This window comes from Ailuropoda melanoleuca, chromosome 11, assembly GCF_002007445.2.
Source record: "Ailuropoda melanoleuca isolate Jingjing chromosome 11, ASM200744v2, whole genome shotgun sequence".
Taxonomy (NCBI): domain Eukaryota; kingdom Metazoa; phylum Chordata; class Mammalia; order Carnivora; family Ursidae; genus Ailuropoda; species Ailuropoda melanoleuca.
The window spans coordinates 110450823-110471977 of record NC_048228.1 but is presented as its reverse complement, the minus strand read 5'-3'; the positions used below and the strand labels follow the sequence as shown (position 1 = coordinate 110471977).

The 21155-nt window shown below is 50.7% G+C and overlaps 1 protein-coding gene across 1 annotated transcript in view; it reads left to right on the top strand.

Annotated features, from left to right (window-relative positions):
- Positions 1–21155, top strand: part of PDE6B (phosphodiesterase 6B) — a 32786-nt gene that overhangs the window by 965 nt on the left and 10666 nt on the right. Inside the window, exons 2-6 of the mRNA XM_002924420.4 lie at positions 3784–3936; positions 4226–4315; positions 18719–18859; positions 18951–19025; positions 20832–20896. Coding sequence (XP_002924466.1) covers positions 3784–3936; positions 4226–4315; positions 18719–18859; positions 18951–19025; positions 20832–20896 — 524 coding nt within the window. The remainder of the gene's footprint in view (positions 1–3783; positions 3937–4225; positions 4316–18718; positions 18860–18950; positions 19026–20831; positions 20897–21155) is intronic.

The following is a 21155-nucleotide window of genomic DNA, read 5'->3' as shown; positions in this document are numbered from 1 at the left end:
AATCCTGGGGTGGAAGCCAGGGTGGGTGGGGCTAGGGGGATGGAGGTGCCTGTTGGATGCATGTGTGAGGGGCAGAGGCCCCCAAGGTAAGCATGGGGATGAGAGGCTCCAAGAAGAAGGAGCAGGAAGAGGCTGCTGGGGGAGAACAAGAGCCACCAGCTCCTCCCCTGCTCTCCCTTCCCCACCTCTGAGAGGGGTAAGCAGGAGCCCTGAGCTGGGTCAGCCTCTTCCATGTTCTGTGAAGGAATCCAGAGGGGCTTGCCACCAGGACAGGTTTCTCCTGAAACAGCCAGTGTCCCCTAGCCCCTGGAGACAAACGGACGTACACCTCACCCCCCGGCCCTCTAGGGCCTGGGAAGGAAGTGACTGCAATCCTCTTAAATTTATCTGTTCTAAACAACCCTGGGTCCAGCGACCTGAATATAGTAATCTCTGGGATTAGCTATCTCTTCACTCCATTTTAAGAAATAGGTCACCCCATGCATCAGAACATCAGGGGCCTGAGCTCCCGGAAGAGAAGGGATCCGGCAGCCGGGAGAGGTGCAGGGGTTGTGCTGGGGACTTCTGCTGCCCCTTCTCTCCCCGTATCTTGTCCTCTCCCTTCTCAGAGTCTGGGGTGGACCTCTCAGCCCCCAGGGCTCTGTCCTCAGGCTGCCCGTCCCCCAGCCTGCTCTGTGTGAGGGTCTGGTTCAGGCGGCATGGCTGCTCTAGGTCCTGTGCCCTTCCCCTCCCTGGGGCTTTGGCTTCTCGAGACCCTCCCACCTCCATCAGGACAGCCTACTCTGATCTCTCCCCAGTGGGCGAGGGGCACCGTGTTGGCCTCAACCCTCAGGGCTGTGCCGGGTCTTGTTGGTCCAGATGCAGTGGAACTGAGGGCAGAGGCAAAATCACCCAAAAAGTAAGTTTCCATTAAGTGGGTCTTGAAGACCTAAGCTCTGCAAGTGTCAGGGTCCTGCACTCAAGTTGTCTTCAGGGGGGAGACTGAGGCAGAAAGCCTCGCTCCATCTGAGACACCAGCACCTTCCTCGCTTGAAGAGAAAAGCGTGGGGGGCTGTATTTGGAGAGTGGAGTGTGGCTGGAGGACAGGGACCCCTTGCAGGCAGCAAGGAGGAGGACACCTCGGGGCTGCAACATCACCCCACCACCACTTTGCAGCTCTTAACACCCCCGAGGGCTCATGGCCAGGCAGCTAGGCAGAAGGCCCTGGGAGGCTGTGGAGGGGACACGGCTCAGCCATTGTCATAGAGCAGCTGAATGGGACCACACCCAGGTCCTGGCTCTGTGGTGGTGTCTGACCCCCCCTTAAGAAGCTGTGGGCCCAGAAACAGCCCGTGATGAGGGTCCCACGTGTTGCCAAGGCGTCCAGACCCCAGCTGTGGCAGCCAGCTATTGTGGGGTCAAAGGAGGCTGGACTGGCATTAGGGACACAGCTTTGTGGGGAAGCTCTGGGAGCCAGGCCAGCTCAGAAGAGGGAGGAGGGCCGCAGCACCAGGCTGGCCCTGCAGTGCACAGATGGGCCAGGCGGGGGTGGGTGCTGCAGGTGACAAGGATGAGGGTCTAGGCAGTGGGGTTGCAGCATTGGGGGCACTTCAGAGCAATCACAGGACCCCTAGACCTACGGAAGCTGAGGGAGAGGGAGGTGCCTAGGTGACACCAGGGTGCTTTCCATGGGTGGTGGGTGGGTTCCAACCCCTGGAATGGGGGGGACGAGAGCATGGATATTTTGGGAATGAGGCTTAGGATGCAACGGGCCTGGGGCTGGTCCTACTCTAACACTGCAGTTATGGGGCTTCCAGGAGCCTAAGCATCACCTGCTGTCCTCAAGGTGGCTGGGGCTCTGAGAGAGGCTCCGGGACTGTCCCGTCTGACTCGGTAGAGAAGCCGGGTGGGAGCCCTGACATGGAGGCAGTGGAGCAGAAGATGCAGGCGGGGAGCTAAACAGGCACAGGGTACAAAGATGTGGAATGCAGGCAACCCCAGCCCTTGGGCGTCTCTGCTCAGAGAGCACAGCTCCTGGCCAGAGCCTGCTCTTAACCTTCCTGAGGCTCCCTTTGCCTTGCACCTAGGGTGTGGGAGCTGATGAGCTGCTGACCGCTGCAGCCACAACCATGGGGTGAAGGCCCCAGTGTGGCAGGAGCAAGAGGGGGTGTCTGGTGGGTGGCGTGGAGCACCTGGGAGCAGGGGACACTGTGCAGGACTGCAGGTGGGAGCAGGGGAGTGCAGCTGAAGGGCAGGAGGAAAGTCTGGGGCAGAGCCAAGGGCTGTGTGGCCAGCACTGCAGGACCCCAGAGCAGCAGATGCCAGGAAGGTGACCAGAGAGAGCACAGACATGGAACAGGGGGATGTGAAAACAGCCCTGTGCTGTTCACGCCTGTGCTCAGCCCTGGGGTGAGGTGGTGAGACAGGAGTCCGCAAAGGCTCTCCCTTTGGGTCACAGAACCTGGTGCTGCTGCCACCTCCAGGAATCCCATCTTGATTTCGCTTTGATGCCGGGTGCCTGTGGCTGTGGGTGACAGCTGCCTCCCTGCAATCAGGCAGGAGAAGAGTGGGGACAAGTTGGCACCAGACACACACACCTCTTCACGAGAACACGGACTGTTCTTGTCCCCAGCAGGTCTCCTCTCACCTCCCGCTGGCCTGAATTGTGGCCCAGCTGCCCATGCCAGGGAGGCTGGAGAGTGGACGCGGCATCCTGGGGCTGCAAGGAGCCCGAGCCACAGAGAGGGCACGGCAAGTCCCATGGGGTCAGTCACCCCTCTTCCGCCACAGGACCAACAGTCCTTGAGTAAACCCAAAAGAGCTCCTTTAACAACAAATAATAATAACAAAATGTAGGGGGAATTTACAGGGATTTCCTCACTCGACCCAAGCTGACCAGTGAGGAGAGGGGCACGGGGCCATCCCAGGCTTGCTGGAGGTCGCACGGTGGCAGGTCCAGACCCCAACCCAGGCAGTCCAACTCTGAGCTGTCCCCTGCAGCTCTGCAAAGGGTCACTTTGGCCTCATGTAAATAATCAGCACCCAGGACCTCGGAGGCTGGAGCTAGAGTCACATCCACCCTGAAGGGCAGGGTCCTAGTCCCTGGAGGGTCCTCATCCTGGTAACAGCCCAACACCTGGGCCAAGACAAAACTCAGCTGACCTGTTGCCTGTAGATACAGAACTTAAGAGCCCCTCAACCAGCCCCTAGTCAAGGAGAGGCCCCAGGGAGCAACTCTAAGGCGAGCGGGTCCTGCCCTGGGGCCACGAGTGGACAAACGCCTTATCATATGGGCAACGGGCCCCGTGGAGCAGACGCTGGCTGGAGCAGGGCCCCAGAAGACCCGCAGGGGACCCTCCACCAGACTCACGCTCACCCTCTATTCAGCCAACACACTTTTGGGGAGAAGCCTGCAGGGCTGGCCTGAGGGCAGGTGAAGGCAGGAGAGGGCACCCTGAGCTCGGAGGGGCTTATAGCCAGGCAACTGGGCAGCTCCAGAGGTTCCCAAGAAGCTGGCTTGGCCAGAGGACAGCAGGTGCGGGAGGACCCAGGGCGCGGGAGGACGCGGCAGAGTCTGTGATGGAGGGCTGGGGTTACTGGCTCCGGGTAGGTGGATAAGGCTGGAGCCACAAGGATAGGCCATGGGCCGTGTGCTCTTACGCTGCCTGGGCTCCTGATGCCCGGCACAGGGCCACGAGGGCTCAGCACCAGCCCGCACAGTGGCCTCTGAGCAGCTTAGCCCTGTCCCCACCGGGGTCACAGACCGACGCGACGGCCTCCCTTCTCTCTCCTCTTGCTGCCCAGTGTCCCCACTTCAGCTCCTTCGCCGATGAGCTGACCAACTACGTGACAAAGAACATTCTGGCCACGCCCATCATGAACGGCAAAGATGTCGTGGCCGTCATCATGGCTGTGAACAAGCTCGACGGCCCGTGCTTCACGAGTGAAGACGAAGACGTGAGTGCTGGGCGTGCATGGCCGCGTGCCCGGGTCTGTCCTGTGCCTGGCGGGCGCGTGCCTGTTCCCTTGGTGTCCGTGTGTGCTCCCCTCCTCTGCTTGGCTCCGTGAGGTCACCCCTGTCTCTTTCACACCTCTGAGTGTGTCTTCACACGTACAGGCCTGCGTGTGCCGAGATCGGTGCCGTGTATGGGCCCTGCTCCGGGCAGCTGGGCGTCTCCTCACCCTTGCACACCTGAGCACCTTCCGAAAACGGGCTTTCTAACTACTGTTGTGATTCCTGTTTCAGGTTTTCTGGAAGTATCTGAATTTTGGCGCCTTAAACCTGAAGATCCACCACTTGAGTTACCTGCACAACTGCGAGACGCGCCGGGGCCAGGTACATGCGCGGGCACCCAGCCGAGGCTGCCCCGCCCCCATCTCCCCCCCCCCAGCCGTCTGAGCGTGTCCGGGTCCCCGTGCCAGCCTCTCCGGGCAGAGATCATGCTGGGCCTGGGAGGTGCAGGGCCGCAGCGGCAGGTCCCCGCGGCTGTTCGTGGCTGTGGTGTGATGCTGCGAGGCTGTCGGCTGCAGCATCTGGAACCCATCGTGCAGCTGGGACCTCATGAGAGGTTGGCTGTCTCACCCTTCTGCCCACCCTGACTCACCCCCAGCCCGGGTGCGTGTGAGTCCTGCAAACGTCGCAGGCACCGCCCGCCCTTAGAAGCTGCATCAAACCCTCTTCGGGAGGAACTGGGGTGAATGACGAATGGACAATGGAGACAGAGTCCCCTGGTGGGTTTGGCCCCTAGGTGCACAGGATAACTATTGCTCCCAGGGCTGGAATCTGCCTCCCCCACAAACTCTCCCCCAGCGAGGAGGGTGTGGGGCCTGATGGGAGCGAGGTGGGGACTTGTGTTTCAGGAATGGGTACAGAGCTGACGGGCATGTGAGGTAGGTCCCCTCTGCCCTCCTGCCTCAGTCCCTGGCCCACCGGAGCCCTGGAAGACAGTGAGTGGGCCCTGGGAGAGGACAAAGAGGCAGCTCTCATTCCTCTGGGCCTGGGGCTTGGAAAGCTGTATACGATGTGGCCTTCGGGCTGAGCCTTCGAAGATGTGGTGGGTGACCTGGTCACTCCACGCCCTCCCCGCTTTCTGTTCCGTCTGCAAATGCTGTGTGCATCCTGGTCACCTGGTCACCTGCTGTCAACTTGCTTAAAATGATGAGACGTTCCTCTGCTTATCTCAGCATCTAGAAAGGCTATTTGGGTGCCTCCTCCTGACCCATGGGCTAGGAAGGAGCAGGCTGAGCAGGGGGTCTGGGATCCCTTGAGGGTATCTTTTGACAGTAGGCCAGCCCCACTGACTGGGAAAGAAAGAAAAAGCCTCTGAGAGAGATACCTCCCCTTGGGGGAGGACAAGAAGTTACCCTGGGCAGAGGGAAGAACATGGCCTGAGGCCTTAGAGGAAGTGATGGCACAACTCTGGGTAGGTCAGGGCTCAGGGCCAACTGGGGAGCAGTAAAGGGCTGTGAGGCTGGCCTGACACATGAGACTGGTTTCTAGAAAGGTTTCTAGAAAGGTTCTTTTTTGGGGGAAGTCGCCGCGAGCCCCACACTGCAGGAACAGGGCTCTCCACTGGAGTCATGGGTGTTTCAGTTATAACCCTGGTCAACCTGACTGATTTTGTTGTTCGGTCTGTTCTGACTGTAGCCACTGGGAGCCTCTCAGTGGACTCTCGTGCTGGACATAACCCATCAACCCCGTCACTCTGGGTATTTTCAGTGTGTTGGGTTGGTGGATGGGTAGGTTTATCGGTTTCGGGGGGCAGTGCACGTTCCGTACGTCCTGGGACAACCAGACGCTCCAGACTCATTTGTATATTTCCTGTGTGGTCCTGGAATCAGCAGTTCCTCCAGGAGTCCACTGCTTTAATTGAGGAATGGTCTTAGAGATCTGGGCACTGGCTGTGCCCTTGGCTACTGGGGTGTCGGAGCAAGGAAGTACATGTGTACGTGCCGGCCTGGGCATGGACACAGCTGCAAATAGCTCTGCGTGTAGGCACAAATCGACAGGAAGTTAAACCTGCGTTCTTGCTCGTGCCTCCCACACGCTCTGTCAGCACGCGAGCTCTCTGGCTTCCCCCGCTTTTGCTGGGATGCAAGCTTCCACTCCAGCAGTGAGATACCTGGCTCCCATCATCCACCACTCATTTACTTAACTGCTCATTTCCAGGGTATGTGCACGGCAAGAACAGAATGGCTAACCCATTCCCCATGGGCGACAGTTTTATCAACCAGAGGACAGTGTTTACGGGGCACTTCTTTTGTCTTTAGTCTTACAGACTCTGCTCATTTCCAAAAGTACGTCACTCAGCACCTTTTCTCCTCCTCCTTCAGTGAGGTGTTTCAAGCGCTAAGGTTTGATTCTCTTGTCAGTCTGCGTTCTTCCGTGGAACCCCCGACCCGCTAAACGGCTGCTTTACTGACAGACATTCATCCCTTGTGCTACAGATTTCTGCAGGCCTAACGCAGGCACCATGACAGGCATCCGCTGGTAGATACCATACAGAATAACCCACTGCCCTAGAGACCCGCTGTGTTCCAACTGCCCATCTCTCCCCGCGGCCCCCACCCAGCCCCAGCAACGCGGATCTCTTCGCTGTCTTCACGGTTTTGCCTTTTCCAGATTGTCATCAAGTTAGAGCCATGCAGCGTGTAGCTGTTTCAGGCTGGCTTCTTTTCCTTAGCAAAATGCACTTAAGATTCCCCCAGGTCTTCTTACGGCTTGACGGCTCATTTCTTTTTAGTGCTGAATAATATTCCATTGTCTGGATGGGTCACATCCACCCACGGAAGTTGCTTGCTTCCAGCTTGGGGCAGTTATGAGTAAAATCGCTGTAAACGTTTGTGTGCGGGTTTGAGTGTACGTGTAAGCTTTCAGTTCAGTTGGGTCCAAGGAGTGCAATTGCCGGATAGTATGGCATCACTGTATTTAACTTTCTGAGAAACTGCCAAAAAGCAACTGCGACATTTCGCGTTCCCATCAACAATGAAGGAGACGTCCTAGGGCTCCGCAGCCCCAGCAGCTTGTGGTATTGTCACTTACTTGGACTTTAGTCATTCTAATACGTGTGTCTCATTTTTGTTTTAATCTACAATCCCCTATAATACAAATACTATTGAACATCTTTTCATGTACTTATCTGTCATCTGTGTACCTTATTCTTTGGCGAGGTGTCTGTTCAGATCTTTGCCCATTTTTAAATTAGTTTTCTGTTTTCTTATTATTTAAAATTTTTTAAAATTTTGGATACAAGTCCTTTATCAGATGTGTGTTTTGCAAATATTTTCTCCAAGGGTATAATTTGTTTCCTCATTCCCTTAACAGTGCATTTGGAAAAACAGTTTTAAATTTTAAGAAAGTCCGACTTATTAATTTTTCCTTCATGAAGTGTGGTTAGTTGTTGCATCTTAAATAAACTCATTACCATGTCCATCAATAGGTGGATGAATGGATAAAGTATACGTGAGATATATATAATGGAATATTATTCAGCCATAAAAAAGAATGACATCTTGCCACTTGCAACGACATGGATGGAGCTAGAGAGTATAATGCTAAGCAGAATAAGTCAGAGAACGACAGATACCCTATGATCTCACTCATATGTGGGATTTGAGAAACAAAACAAACACGCAAAGGGGAAAAACCAAGAAACAGACCCTTAACTATAGAGAACACACTGACTGTTACCAGAAGGGAGGTGGGGGTGGGTGAGATAGGGGATGGGGACTAAGGAGGGTGCGTGTCGTGATGAGCTCGGGTGATGTACGCAGTGTGGAATCACGGAAGCCAGTATATCACTGTATGGTCATTAACTGGGATGAAAATAAAAACTTGTTTTAAAAACCTCATCACCAAACTCAAGGTCACCCATATTTTCTTCTGTGCCATCTTCTAGGAGTTTCATAGCTTTGTGTTTTATAGTTAGGTCCACGAGTTAGTATTTATGAAAGCTGGAGGGTCTGGACCTAGATACCCCTGTTTGCATATGGATACCAAATTGTGCAAAACTACCCTTTCCCCCATTGAATTGCCGTTGTTCTTTCATCACACTGCAGTTGTGTGGTTCTCTAGTTGTGTGGTTCCTGGGTTCTCTATTCTGCTTTATTTATCTATTTTTTCACTAATACCATAGCGTCTTGATCATTATAGCTTTATAGTCTTGAAATCAGAAATACAAATTCTCCAACATTTTTTCTGCAGTATTATGCTGGCTATTCCAGGGTCGGGAGGAGGTAACTTTCCATATAAACTTTAAAATCAGTTTGTCCATACCCACAAAATATCTTGCTGGTATTTTAATTGGGACTGCGTTTGTTAATTTGTACCTAAGTATTTCATTTTTATGCTAATATAAGTGGTTTTGTGTTCTTAATTTCAAGTTCCAGGTATGTATTGCTGATATAAAGAAAAATGACTGGATTTTGTATATTAACCTTGTATCCTGTGACCTTAAAACAATCACTTATTAGTTCCGGGAAGGTTTTTTAAATTGATTCCTTGATATTTTCACAGAGACAATCATGTCATCTGCAAGAAAAGACAGTTTTATTCCTCCCTTCCCAATCTACATACATAGTATTTCTTTTTCTTTCTCATTGCACTTGCTAGGACTTCCAGTACAACGTTGAATATGAGTGGTGAGAGGGGGACATCCTTGCCGTATTCCCAATATTAGGAGGGAAACATCTAGTTTCTCACCATTAAGTTTGATGCTTGCTAAAGGGTTTTGTAGAATTTCCATCCGGCTAAGGAAGCTTTTTTCTATTTGGCATAGTTTTTATTCTGAATGAGTGTTGGTTTTTGTCAAATACTTTTTCTCCATCAATTGAAATAAATGTGTTATTTTTTCTTCTTTAGCCTGTTACTGTGGTAGATTATATTAATTGATTTTCAAATGTTGAGCCAGCCTTGTATACCTGGGATAAAACCCACTCACTCATGGAGTATACTTATTTTTATACCTTATTGGATTTGTTTTGTTAATATTTTATTAAGAATTTTTGCATCTATGTTCATAAGAGATTTTGGTCTATAGGTTTTCTTTCTTGTGATGTCTTTATCTGGTTTTGGAATTAGGTAATGCCGGCCTTATAGAGTGGGCTAAGAAGTTTTCCCTTTGCTTCTGTTTTTGTAAAGAGATTCTAGTGAATTTGACATCATTTCTCTCCTAGGTTTGGTAGAATTCATCAATGAATTCACCAAGGACTGGTGTTTTTTTTTGGAAGATTATTAATTATTATTCCAATATCTTTAATACACACAATTCTGTTCAGATTATTCTATTTCACCCTATATGGGTGCTGGTAGTTTGTGTCTTTCAAGGCATTGAAAACTTCATTTTATCTAAGGTGTCACATTTTGGGGCTTAGTGTTGTCTATTTTTTTTCTTCTGCTTGCTTTAGGCTTAAATCGATTTTCCTTTTCTAGTTTCCTAAAATTAGATTATTGATTTTGGATCTTGCTTCTCCTCAACTACGTCCATTTGATGTTGTAAACATCCCTCTAAGCACCACTTTTGCTGTATCCCACAAATTTTAATAAGCTGTATTTTTGTTTTCATTGAGTTCAAACTCTTTATAAATTTCTTTGGAGACTTCTTCTTTGACCCATGTGTTATTTAGAGGAGTTCTGTTTCATTTATTTTGGGATTTTCCAGCTACTTTCTGTTTAATTTCTGATCCCTGGTTTAATTCTGCTGTAGTATGATAATACATTCCTTATGCTTTTTATTCTTTATTTGTTAAGATGTGTGTTACAGTCCAGAATATGGTCTATTCTGGTGAGTGCTCCATGTGACCTTGAAGGAACATATATTCTGCTGTTGTTGGATGGAGTGGTCTGTTGACGTCCATTATCTCCAGTGCTGTTTAGTTCAGCTCTTCTTACTGATTTTCTGCCTGCGGATTTATCAATTACTGAAAGAAGAGCCCTGAAGTTAGCCAACTAGTGGGTTTATCTATTGATCCCTCGAGTTCTATCAGTTTTTGCTTCATGTAATTTGATGCTCTGTACTTAGGTCCATACACCTTAAGGATGTTATCTCCTTGGAGAAATGACCCCCTGTATCGTTACGTAATGTCCCTTTTTACCCCTGATAATTTTCCTTCTTCTGAACTCTGCTTTGTCTACAACTGATACAGCCACTTCAGCTTTCTTTTCATTGGTGTTAGCATGGTATTTATTTCTCCATCTCTTTACCTTCTTCCTAATTATTTTTATTTTGGTAAAAGATGTGCAACATAAAATTTACTATCTTAACCATTTTTAAGCCTACAGTTCAGTGATATTTAGTACATTCATATTGTGTAACCAACACCACCATCCATCTCCAGAACTCTTTACGTTTCTCAAACTGAAACTCTATCCTCATTAAATACTAACCCTCAGTCCCCTTGTCCCCAGTGCCTGGCACCCATCATTCTACTTTCCGCCTCTGTGATTCTGACTACTCTGAGTACCTTACATCAATGGAATCATACAGTTTTTGTCTTTTTGTGACTGGCTTGTTTCATTTAACATGAAGTCCTCAAGGTTCATCCATTTTGTAGCAGGTGTCCAAATTTCTTTCTTTTTAAGACTGAATAAATATTCCATTATCTGGATAGACCACATTTTGCTATCTTTTTATCCATCAATGGACACTTTGGTTACTGCCACATTGTAACCATTGTGCGTAACTCTGTTATGAATATGAGTGCAAAAAATACATCTTTGAGACCCTGCTTTTGGTTCTTTTGAGTACATACCCAGATGTGGAATTTTGGGTCATTGGGTAGTTCTATTTTTAATTTTTTGAGGAACTTTCATACTGTTTTCCACAGTGGCTGTCCCATTTTCCATTTTCACCAACAGTGAACAGCATTCCAATTTCTCCACATCCTCTCCAATACTTGTTATTTTCTTTGTGTTTTTATAGTAGTCATACTAATGGGTATGAGATGGCGCTTTATTGTAGTTCTGGTTTGCATTGCTCTAATGATTAGTAATATTGATCATCCTTTCATGTGAGTATTGGCCATCTGTATATCTTCTCTGGAATGTCTGTTCAAGTCCTTTGGCCATTTTTTAATCTGGTTATTTGTTTTTTTGTTGTTGAGTTTTAGGGATTCTTTACATATTCTGAATGTTGACCTCTTATGAGATACATGATTTACAAATATTTTCTCCCATTCTGTGGGTTGCCCTTTTACCTTTGATGCACAGAAGTTTTTAATTTTCAGGAAGTCCAATTTGTCTATTTTTTTCTTTTGTTGACTGTGCCTTTGCTGCCCTATCCAAGAAATCATTGCCAAATCCCATGTCAAGAAGCTTTTGTCCTAGGTTTTCTTTTAAGAGTTTTATAGTTATAGGTCTTATATTTAGGTCCTTCATTCATTTTTAGTTAAATTTTGCAAATGATGTGAAGTAAGGATCCACCTTAATTCTTTTGCATGGGGATATCCAGTTTTCCCAACACCATTTGTTCAAAAACTGTCTTTTTCCCCACTGAATGACCTTGGCACCCTTGTTGAAAATCATTTGACCGTTTATATGAAGGTTTCTTTTTGGACTCTCTGTTTTATTCCGTTGAACTCTATGTCTGGCTTTATGCCGGCATCATACTGTTTTGATTAAGGTAGATTTGTAGCCAGTCTTGAATTCAGGACGTATGAGTCCTCCTCTTTGTTCCTCTTTTCCAAGATTGGCTATTCAGGGCCCTTGAGGTTCCATATGCATTTTAGGATTTTTTTTTAACTTCTGCAAAAACATCATTGAGATTTTGATAGGGAGAGCATTGAATCTCTAGGTCACTTTGGGTGATACTGATATTGCAACAATATTAAGTCCTCCAATTCATGACTAAGGCATGTCTGTCTATTTATTTATGACTTCTTTAATTTATTTCAACAATGTTCTCTAGCTTTTGTTGTTACAATAATGTTAGCTTTTATAATTGTGCGTGTATTTACCTTTATCAAAATCTTTATTTCTTCATACATTTTTTAGTCCCTTTCTTGTGTCCATCAACTGTAGGACTCCCTTTAACATTTCTTCAAGGGCAGGTCTAGGCACTACAAATGCCCTCAGCTTCTGTTTACCTGGGAATAATTTCTCTCTCAATTTTGAAGGACAGCTTGCCAGATATAGGATTCTTGGTTGACAGGTTTGTGTTTTTTTTAAGTTTAGCACTTTGATTATGTCAGCCCATTGTCTTCTAACTTCCAAACAAAATTCCTGATAAGAAATATGCAGACAGACTTAGTGAGGATCCCCCTTGTGTGTGACAAGTCACTTGTCTTGCTGTTTTCAAGGTTCTCTTTGTCTTGGCTTCCAACAGTCTGATTATAATGTGTCTTGGGTGTGGGTGTTTTTAGTTCATCTTACTTGGAGTTTGTTGAGCTTCTTGGATGTTAATATCCATGTATTTCATCAAATTCAGGGAGTTTAGAGACATTTTTCTTCAAACACCCTCTCTGTATCCCTTTGCCCTGGCAGGGTCTAGCCCACCTCCCTTGGGGCTGATGTCCTGAGTTGCTTTCATTCTGTCTGCCATTGCTCTGTAGCCCTCTCTTCTCCCAGGAATGGATAATGATGCTTCCTCTCAGTCAGGCCCCATAACATCATTGCTGTAAGGACATTTCCCCAATTCTTATCAGCAGCATCTCCAGAACAGTGACCTCAGGCCAGGATTCAAATCCAACTCCATACATCCGAGGCGTGGGCCTTGGAAAGGCAAGTTTGAGAGCATTTTCCTGGCCCTGTCCCACCACACACACTTTCCCCAACTAGGTATTGCCCAGTGGTGATGGGGGAGAAGGGAGTGCAGTTTCCTCCAGGAAAGTCACATCTCAGGGGAAGCCAGGTTTTTAATTCTCTGCCCATAATGTCCTGGGCCTTCACTTCCCTCTCCAACTACCCCCGCTTGACTGCTCCCCTTTATAAACACATATCAGGGCTCTGTCTCCTACGGTCATGGACACATCTCAGGACCCTTCTCCTTCCACACCTTGTCAGGCCACTCCCACTCAGCAGTCAGAGCCATGCTCTGAAAACTTAGGTCATGTCAGTGGGTGGCCTCAGGGACTCACGCGCAGTCCGTCCCTCCTCCTTCTGGTTCTCCCCACCCCCTACTCCATCCCAGCCATTGTCTCCCATAGGGGCCTTTACACCTGCAGGTCTGTCAGCCAGAAACACTGTTTCCACACACCCTGTGACTCCTCTGCAGAGAGATCTCCCCTGCCCTGAGGACCCCCCACTCAAGCCCTGCATTCCCTACCCAACCCTGCCTCCTGCATTTCCTCTGTACTCCCCACATCTCCTTGTGACAAGCCTGTTACATTCTGTTCATTCTGCTCATGTCCTACTCCCCCCACCCCACTTAGAAGTGAATTATAAGACTCAGGCATTTTTGTCTTTTCTGTTGTCCTGTTATCCCAGATCTAAACCAAGTAATAAGTATCATTCCAGCAAATGAATTGCCAATGCTTGGGAAATGTGGGCTCTCTGGAAATGCTTGTTTCCGGCTCCTCAGACCACACACATGTACAGATGTACTTTAAGTCTGAGCTCTAGCGTGGACATCCTTTTCTCAGTTGTGTGCTTTGATTTCCTACTCACACATCACCTAGTCCTAGTAGAAAGCTGTTTCTGACACCTCATACTATGAACAACATTTTTAAGAACCCTAATTAATTTGCACAAAGCACAGGGCCCTACCTCACAGTCCTTTTTGGAGAAAGGTAGAAAGGTCTACCTTTCTCTCCAAAGAGACCAAACGTCGCCCAGTGACTGCAGACTGACTGCAAACTGCCACCCACACTGCTTGCAGTCATGCCTGGTGTCTGCTCCTCTCTTTCTCTCCTTGAGCTGCAAGACAGCAGGTACCCCGGAATTAAAGCTGTTCTTGCAGAGCTTGTCCCCGCCCTCCTCAAACCTTAGCAGCTCTCCAGGGTCCTAACCACCCCTCGGCAGGGCTATGGCCCCTCAGGCCTGCCCTCCATTCTCAAGAACTACTGACCACCCTTCTTGCAGACTCCACTTAGGGGCTCTTGTCAATCCCTTCCTGAAAGCAGCCAAGTCACTTTGGTCAGAGGGAACAGAAGCAACGAGGTAAACATTAGGTTTGGCCAGGGTGCTGGAATTTCTCCCTGATCTGCTGCATCAAACTGACTGATCAGTTTTAGCTGAATGATTGCCACTGCCCGACAGTCCAGATTGCACCAAGAGCTAGACGAAGGGCCCCATTGGTGAGGACTCTGGCCTCTCCAACCTTCTAGGCTGCCCGTGTGCCCACGGCCTGCTGGCTCACTGTGAAGACCAGAGGACATGCACTGCCCCTCCCAGGACAGGACAGTTTCAGAAGGCCATATAGACAGCATGGGTGCCCCACTGCTGGCCTCATATTCTTGTTATGTGAACAAGTGGAAACACTCAGAAATCAGGATATGTGAGTCAGGAAGCAACAAGGAGGGGCTGGCATGCCTCTCCACCCTGGGCATGGCCAGCCAACATTGTCAGTGAAGCCCCCACCGTGATGTCGCTGGACACAGAGTTGGGAAGAGATACGCCATAGTGCAGACCATCTCTCCACCATAAATAACATCAGGAGCATGGAAAATAGTGAACTTTAGTGAAATAACAAAGAAACAATGAGGTTGTGTACTTATACCTTTGTCTTAATATAATTTTCTTAATTTTTCAGTTCACATCATTTAATTTTAATAATGGCTGGGTTTAATAACTGACTGTCAAAATTCCTGAGCTTATCACTCAGTAAGAGCCCTGAGAGCCGAGGCTGACCGGAGTTCACTGGGTCACCTTTCCTGTCTGCCCCCACCCTCCAGGCATCCGGACATCCCCCTCCTGCCATGTGAGTGTCAGGTTGGGCCTCACAGGCCAGCCTTCCCCTTCCAGAGGCTTTGCAGGCCTCTGTGTTGTCCATCCCCAAATGCAATTGGATGTCCCTTGTTTCCAAAGTCACCAGGAGGCCCCTCACCGTTGCCCCCAGGTTTCTGTTTTGGAGCATGAATCCCTGAGGGGGAACACCTCAGCACCCAGCTGACCACGGCTCCTGGTCAGGAGGTCACCTAGTGTTTGGTTCACATAACAAGTGGTGGCACTGGTATGCTATGTGCTGATGACAGCAGACACAAGCTTAAGGTCAAGAGGGGGTGACCACTCCCCAGGAAGGGGTCAAGGTCCAGAAGATGAGGTGTGAGTTGCACCCTGAAAGAGGGGACAGGGGAAAGGCAGGGGCCCTTGGTGAGCCACACAAGGCCCTAGTCTGACTCAACAAGTTTCCTATATTTTGAAGACGAGATTTCACTTAAGAATGTGAGTTTCCAACTTCTCTTGAAAGTCTGCACCCTAGGGTGCCTGGGTGGCACACTCTTGATTTCAGCTCAGGTCTTGATCTCAGGGTTGTGAATTCAAGCCCCGCATTGGGCTCCACACTGGGTGTGGAGTCTGCTTAAAAAAGCAAGCAAGCAAGCAAGAAAGCAGGAGAGAGAGAAGAAAGAAGAAGAAAGAAAGAAAAAGAAAGAAAGGAAAGAGAAAGAAAGAAAGAAAGAAAGAAAGAAAGAAAGAAAGAAAGAAAGAAAGAAAAAGAAAGAGAGAGAAGGAGAGAGAAAGGAAGGGAGGGAGGAAGAAAAAGTCTGAGACCCTTCCACTGACCCTTAAGGCTGCTCCCTGAGGGTCCTGGCCTGCTCATCTCTAGCAGGCAACATGGAAGGGGTCGGCCAGGGTCAGGGGCCTCCTCGGTCTGGAGCCCAGGGCAGGAGGAGGCTGTCCCGGGAACACGATGAGTAGGAGCAGGCTCCAAAGGTCCCAGGTTGGGGTCAAGGCAGTGGCTGAGAGGGTGTCCAGGAGGCCCAAACCACTGGACATTCAGGAAGAACCACCCCAGAGTAGCAGGGGACAGGCACTGCACGAAGACACCTAGATGAAGTTCCAGAACACTCCAGGGATGGAGCTCAGAAGAGCTGTGGCAGGGACGGGGGCGGTGCTGTGCTGACGGGGGACTAAAGTGCTCTCAGTTCTGGCTACGCAGGTGCATGCTGACATGAAAATCCACCCAGCTGTGTTCCACCTCACTCACTTACTGTGCGTGCCAGACTCAACTCAGAAAGCTAAAAGGGAAACAGGAGGAGAGAGGAAAGGCAGAGGCCTTCGGTGAGCCACTGAGCCCCTAGTTCCTCAGGGCCATACAAAAACCTGCTTCCGAGCAGAGACCAGCATGTGGTGACTGGTCCCTGGTCTGATGGGAGCAAGGGAGGGGCAGGGTGTGACAGGAGGCGCTCTGCCAGGAGGGAGCAATGGGACGAGATAGGGAGTCAGGGAGGGTCTCCCTTCGGAACCATGCTGTGACATACAAGGACTTCTCCTCCCCATTGTCTTCCTCCTGGGGGTCACGCTTTGGGGACCAAAGTATTCAGGTAGCTCAAAAATTAGAATGTTGCCCAGACACACACCCCTCCCTGTACTCCAGCAGGACCACGAGATCTCCAGCTGTCCCAGACACCTCTGAGCACCTAGCCTCCCCCCATTCTTACCCCTCTGGTGTGTGTTCTGGTCCTAACCAGGGCTTTGCACACAGGGGGAGCTCAGGGAGTATTTGTGGGTTAGACGCACAGCTGATTAACACATTCACATGCACCTTCATACACACGCTCACACTCACACATGGGATTCCTAAAAGCCGGGCACTCTTCTGAGAGCCTGACCTCTGTTCCACCAGTCTTCTTCCCAGCATCGGCGGAGGGGGTGAAACATCATTATCCCCATTTTACAAGTGGGGAGAGTGAGGTCTGGAAGTTAGCCAACCTTCCTAAGATCAGAGAGCTGAGGAGAAGGAGATCAGCACGCTTATTTGCTAGGTGTGGAGGAAAAGGGTGAAGAGTTCAGTATCCAAGCCATTAGCCATGGAGGACTGGGGTGCTAAGCCAGCAGCTCAAAGGTGAAGGAGACACAGTGCAGTGCATGAGTGACCACAAGGTCCTGCCCTCCCCTGCTGTGCACGTGCAGACGCCCAGGTGGCATCTGGCTCCAGGACCTTGGAATTCAGACAGTCTGACTTAGACCTTCAAACCTCACAGCTTTCCATGCAAGCAACAAACACAGAGGTACGAGGGGCTCAGGTGCAAGGTACTGTGCTAGCCATGGAAAAGCTGCAACTTCTGGCCTCATGGAGCTGATGGTGGAGTGAGGAGACAATGAGATTGCACCTCCATGAGGTCAGAATGAAATAGGGTGTTGTAAGGATCAGGTTTGGCAGGTGTTTAGGACAAGCCTTCCAAAGATGACTTTAGGCTGAGACTCAAAGGTGAGGAAGCCCTGGAATGAGTGCTGTGAAGAGGACGGAGCTTGTACAAAGGCCATGTGGTCAATCAGAGTGAGTGCTAAGGGCACGTAGGAGTGCCTTGGAGAGCGATGGGCAGAGAGGGGGCAGGGCCAGGCCACCAGGAAAGCCTCCTCCACCAATGGAGAGTGGTGGATGGAAAGAGGTCTCCATAAGCCTTGTACAGTAATGGAAAGCATTAGGGTTAAGCTGCCTTCTGGTGAGACCACTCCAGGGCAAGTGGGGTCTCCAGAGCCCATTCCTGACTGTGACAGCAAAGGGTGGGGAGCTACAGAGGGCCTGAGATGGGCTGTTAGGAGGGGAACCATGCAAGGAAGAATCATGGTGGCACCAGGCAATCCAGGGAGGGTTTGGCAACAGCCAACACTAAGTACAGGCCAGAAGATACACGAGGTGGTAAGTGGTGCAGCCTGGAGGCACCTGTCTTTGGGCATGGCTGAGGAAACCGAGAAACTCAACCCAGGCAGGTGAGGGGTCAGAGTTCGTCTGCGCCTGGCCAGTGACGCTGGACAGGAGCCTGGGCTTCCATTGTGGGTCAATGTCCTGGGGAGGGTCTGGCCAGCGCCTCATGGAACATGTCAATGAACTATCACTCTCACCTCATTGTGTGCCATCCAAAATGCAATGAATCCTGCTCTCAAAACCCAGCTTCTCAGGACTGATTAGGGAAGGCAGTTTGGTCAGGGTTTTGCCTTTAAATTTTCATGCATTCACTTTCCACTCATTGACCCAGCCTGAGGTCAGCACCAGACCGTGAGTGGCAATGACATGGCCAAAGCTTGGAGGCTTTACCTTCCAATAGGTTTCGGGGCACCTGGGTCAAGGAGCAGGTAGTCATGTGCCTGGATGAAACCCTGGGTGATGGTACTCTGTGGAGATGCTGTTGGGAAAGGCACCATCAACCAGTGTCCCTCTGGAGCTCTGTGGTCAGATGCACGTGTACATGTGTGTTGGATGTCACAAAGGTATGGGGGGCTCTGGCCACAGGCTCACAGGTGTGCGCTCCAGGTGCTGCTGGGGTCATCCAGGTGTGGGGGGGGTTGGCCACAGGCTCACAGGTGTGCCTCCCACATGCTACTGTGGTCACATTGGTGTGTATATTGGGGGGGTGGCCCGAGGCTCACAGGTGCCCCCCCAGGCACTGCTGTGATCAAAATGGTGTGTATGGGGTGACCACAGGCTCACAGGTGTCCCCCCTCAAGTGCTGCTCTGGTCACATAGGTGCGGGGGGGTGAGGGTTCTCCACAGGCTCACAGGTGTGCCTCCCCAGTTGCTACTGTGATCACCCAGGTATGGGGGGGCACAGGCTCACTGCTGCATCCCCCCAGGTGCTGCTATGATCACACAGTTGTGGGGAGGGTGTGGCCACAGGCTCACAGCTGCTGCCCCCCATCCCCCAGGTGCTGCTGTGGTCGGCTAACAAGGTGTTTGAGGAACTGACAGACATCGAGAGGCAGTTCCACAAGGCCTTCTACACCGTGCGGGCCTATCTGAACTGTGACCGGTACTCGGTGGGCCTCCTGGACATGACCAAAGAGAAGGTGAGGCCTCAGTGCTCCACAGGCCTCCTGGCCAGCCTTGTCCTGCTCCTGTGCTGACTCACTGACTCTGTCCCTTCTCTTCTCTGCTCAGGAATTCTTTGACGTGTGGCCTGTGCTAATGGGAGAAGCCCAGCCTTACTCAGGCCCACGTACACCCGACGGCCGTGTGAGTCATGGTGGAGGGGGGACAGGCCCAGCCCGCATACCTCGGTTTCCCTGGCTCCAACTCCAACTCCAGGGTGGGAAGGGGCCTGTCCCAGCCTGACTGAGGGTGGGAGAGGGAGGGCTACAGGAAGTGTGCGGGGCGGTGGGGACAGATGCTGTGTGCTGGCTGGCTACGTGACTGCTCTGGAGGGCAGGCTCTGAGTGCGCGTCTGCTGTCTCCCCTGACTCCAGCCCATGCTCTGGGGCCACATGGGGGTGTAGATCTCGTGACGAGGGTCATCAGCCCAATTGGAATGACCAGCATCTGTCCTCCTGCTGCCGCACACTTAAATCACTGTAGTATCTCCCACGTGGGACCATGCATATGTGTGTGTGCACACGTGTGTGCACGTGCATGAGAAGGGCAGGGTGACAAGGGTAAGAGAGCGTGGGCGGATACCTCTGCCGTTTACTGCACATACAATCGGGTACACACTACCCAGCCCGTCCAGGCTTCAGTCTCCCCCCCAGTCACATGGGAGTGATAACTGGGCCTTCCTCACAGGGTTGTGTACCAAGTGTGTAGAAAAGTCCCTGCTCATGGTTGGGCCGTGACCATGACTTGCCAGAGTTGTGTGTGTCTGTCTGTCTGCCTGTGTGTGTACTTGCCTGAATGGGCTGTGTGCATACTTATGAAGGAATATGGGACCCAGTTTGTGTGTGGGCTTGAGTGGGACAGAGACAGAATAAGGACAAATGTAAACCAAATGTGCAATGTGTGTCCCACAAGTGTCAGTGATAGTCTGCATATGTGTACATAAAATGCATGTGAGGTTGTGAGTTACTATGTGGGCGTGGGCGTACGTGTGCACGTCCATGTGTGCATGTGAGGGTGTGTGTTACTATGTGGGTGTGGGTGCACGTGTGCACTTCCATGTGTGCATGTGAGGCTGTGTGTAACAATGTGGGTGTGGGCGTACGTGTGCACGTCCATGTGTGCATGTGAGGCTGTGTGTAACAATGTGGGTGTGGGCGTACGTGTGCACGTCCATGTGTGCATGTGAGGGTGTGTGTAACAATGTGGGTGTGGGCGTACGTGTGCACTTCCATGTGTGCATGTGAGGGTGTGTGTTACTATGTGGGTGTGGGTGTACGTGTGCACTTCCATGTGTGCATGTGAGGGTGTGTGTAACAATGTGGGTGTGGGCGTACGTGTGTACTTCCATGTGTGCATGTGACGGTGTGTGTAACAATGTGGGTGTGCGTGCATGTGTGCACTCTCGTGTGCATGTGAGGGTGTGTGTAACAATGTGGGTGTGGGCGTACGTGTGCACTCTCATGTGTGCATGTGAGGGTGTGTGTAACAATGTGGGTGTGGGTGCATGTGTGCACTCTCATGTGTGCATGTGAGGGTGTGTGTAACAATGTGGGTGTGGGCGTACGTGCACTTCCATGTGTGCATGTGTGGTTGTGTGTTACTATGTGGGTGTGGGCGTACGTGTGCACTTCCATGTGTGCATGTGAGGGTGTGTGTTACTATGTGGGTGTGGGCGTACGTGTGCACTTCCATGTGTGCATGAGAGGTTGTCTGTAACTATGTGGGCGTGGGTGCATGTGTGCTATGTGTGTACTATGTAGGTGTGCGCCGTACATGTGCACATCCATGTGTGCGTGTGAGGGTGTGTGTAACTATGTGGTGTGGTCTATGCTCTGTGTGCACATGCATGTCTGGGTGGGACACCTGCGTAGCTCCTCTCACCCTCAAGGAGGTTCCCACTGGGGAGCTGGCCCAGGGAGCCCCACGTGACTGCTGCGGTCCATTTTGCAGGAAATCGTCTTCTACAAAATCATCGACTATATCCTCCATGGCAAGGAAGACATCAAGGTCATTCCGTAAGTGCCAGGGTTTTAGGAGAAGCATCACGTGAGGGCCGAGCACCCTCAGGCCCAAGCTGGGCTGGCTTTGGCGATTTATCACAACAGATCAGTAGCCTCTGGCATGGCCCCTTGCACGACGGTGCACCCATACTGTAGGGCGAGGCAGAATGGGATGGGGAGGGGGCACCAAGGACATCCAGAGTGGACTTCCAGAGCCCCAGGTGAGCTATACAGGTGGCCCTGTCAGCAGTAACTGACACTGGAGTCCCTCAGA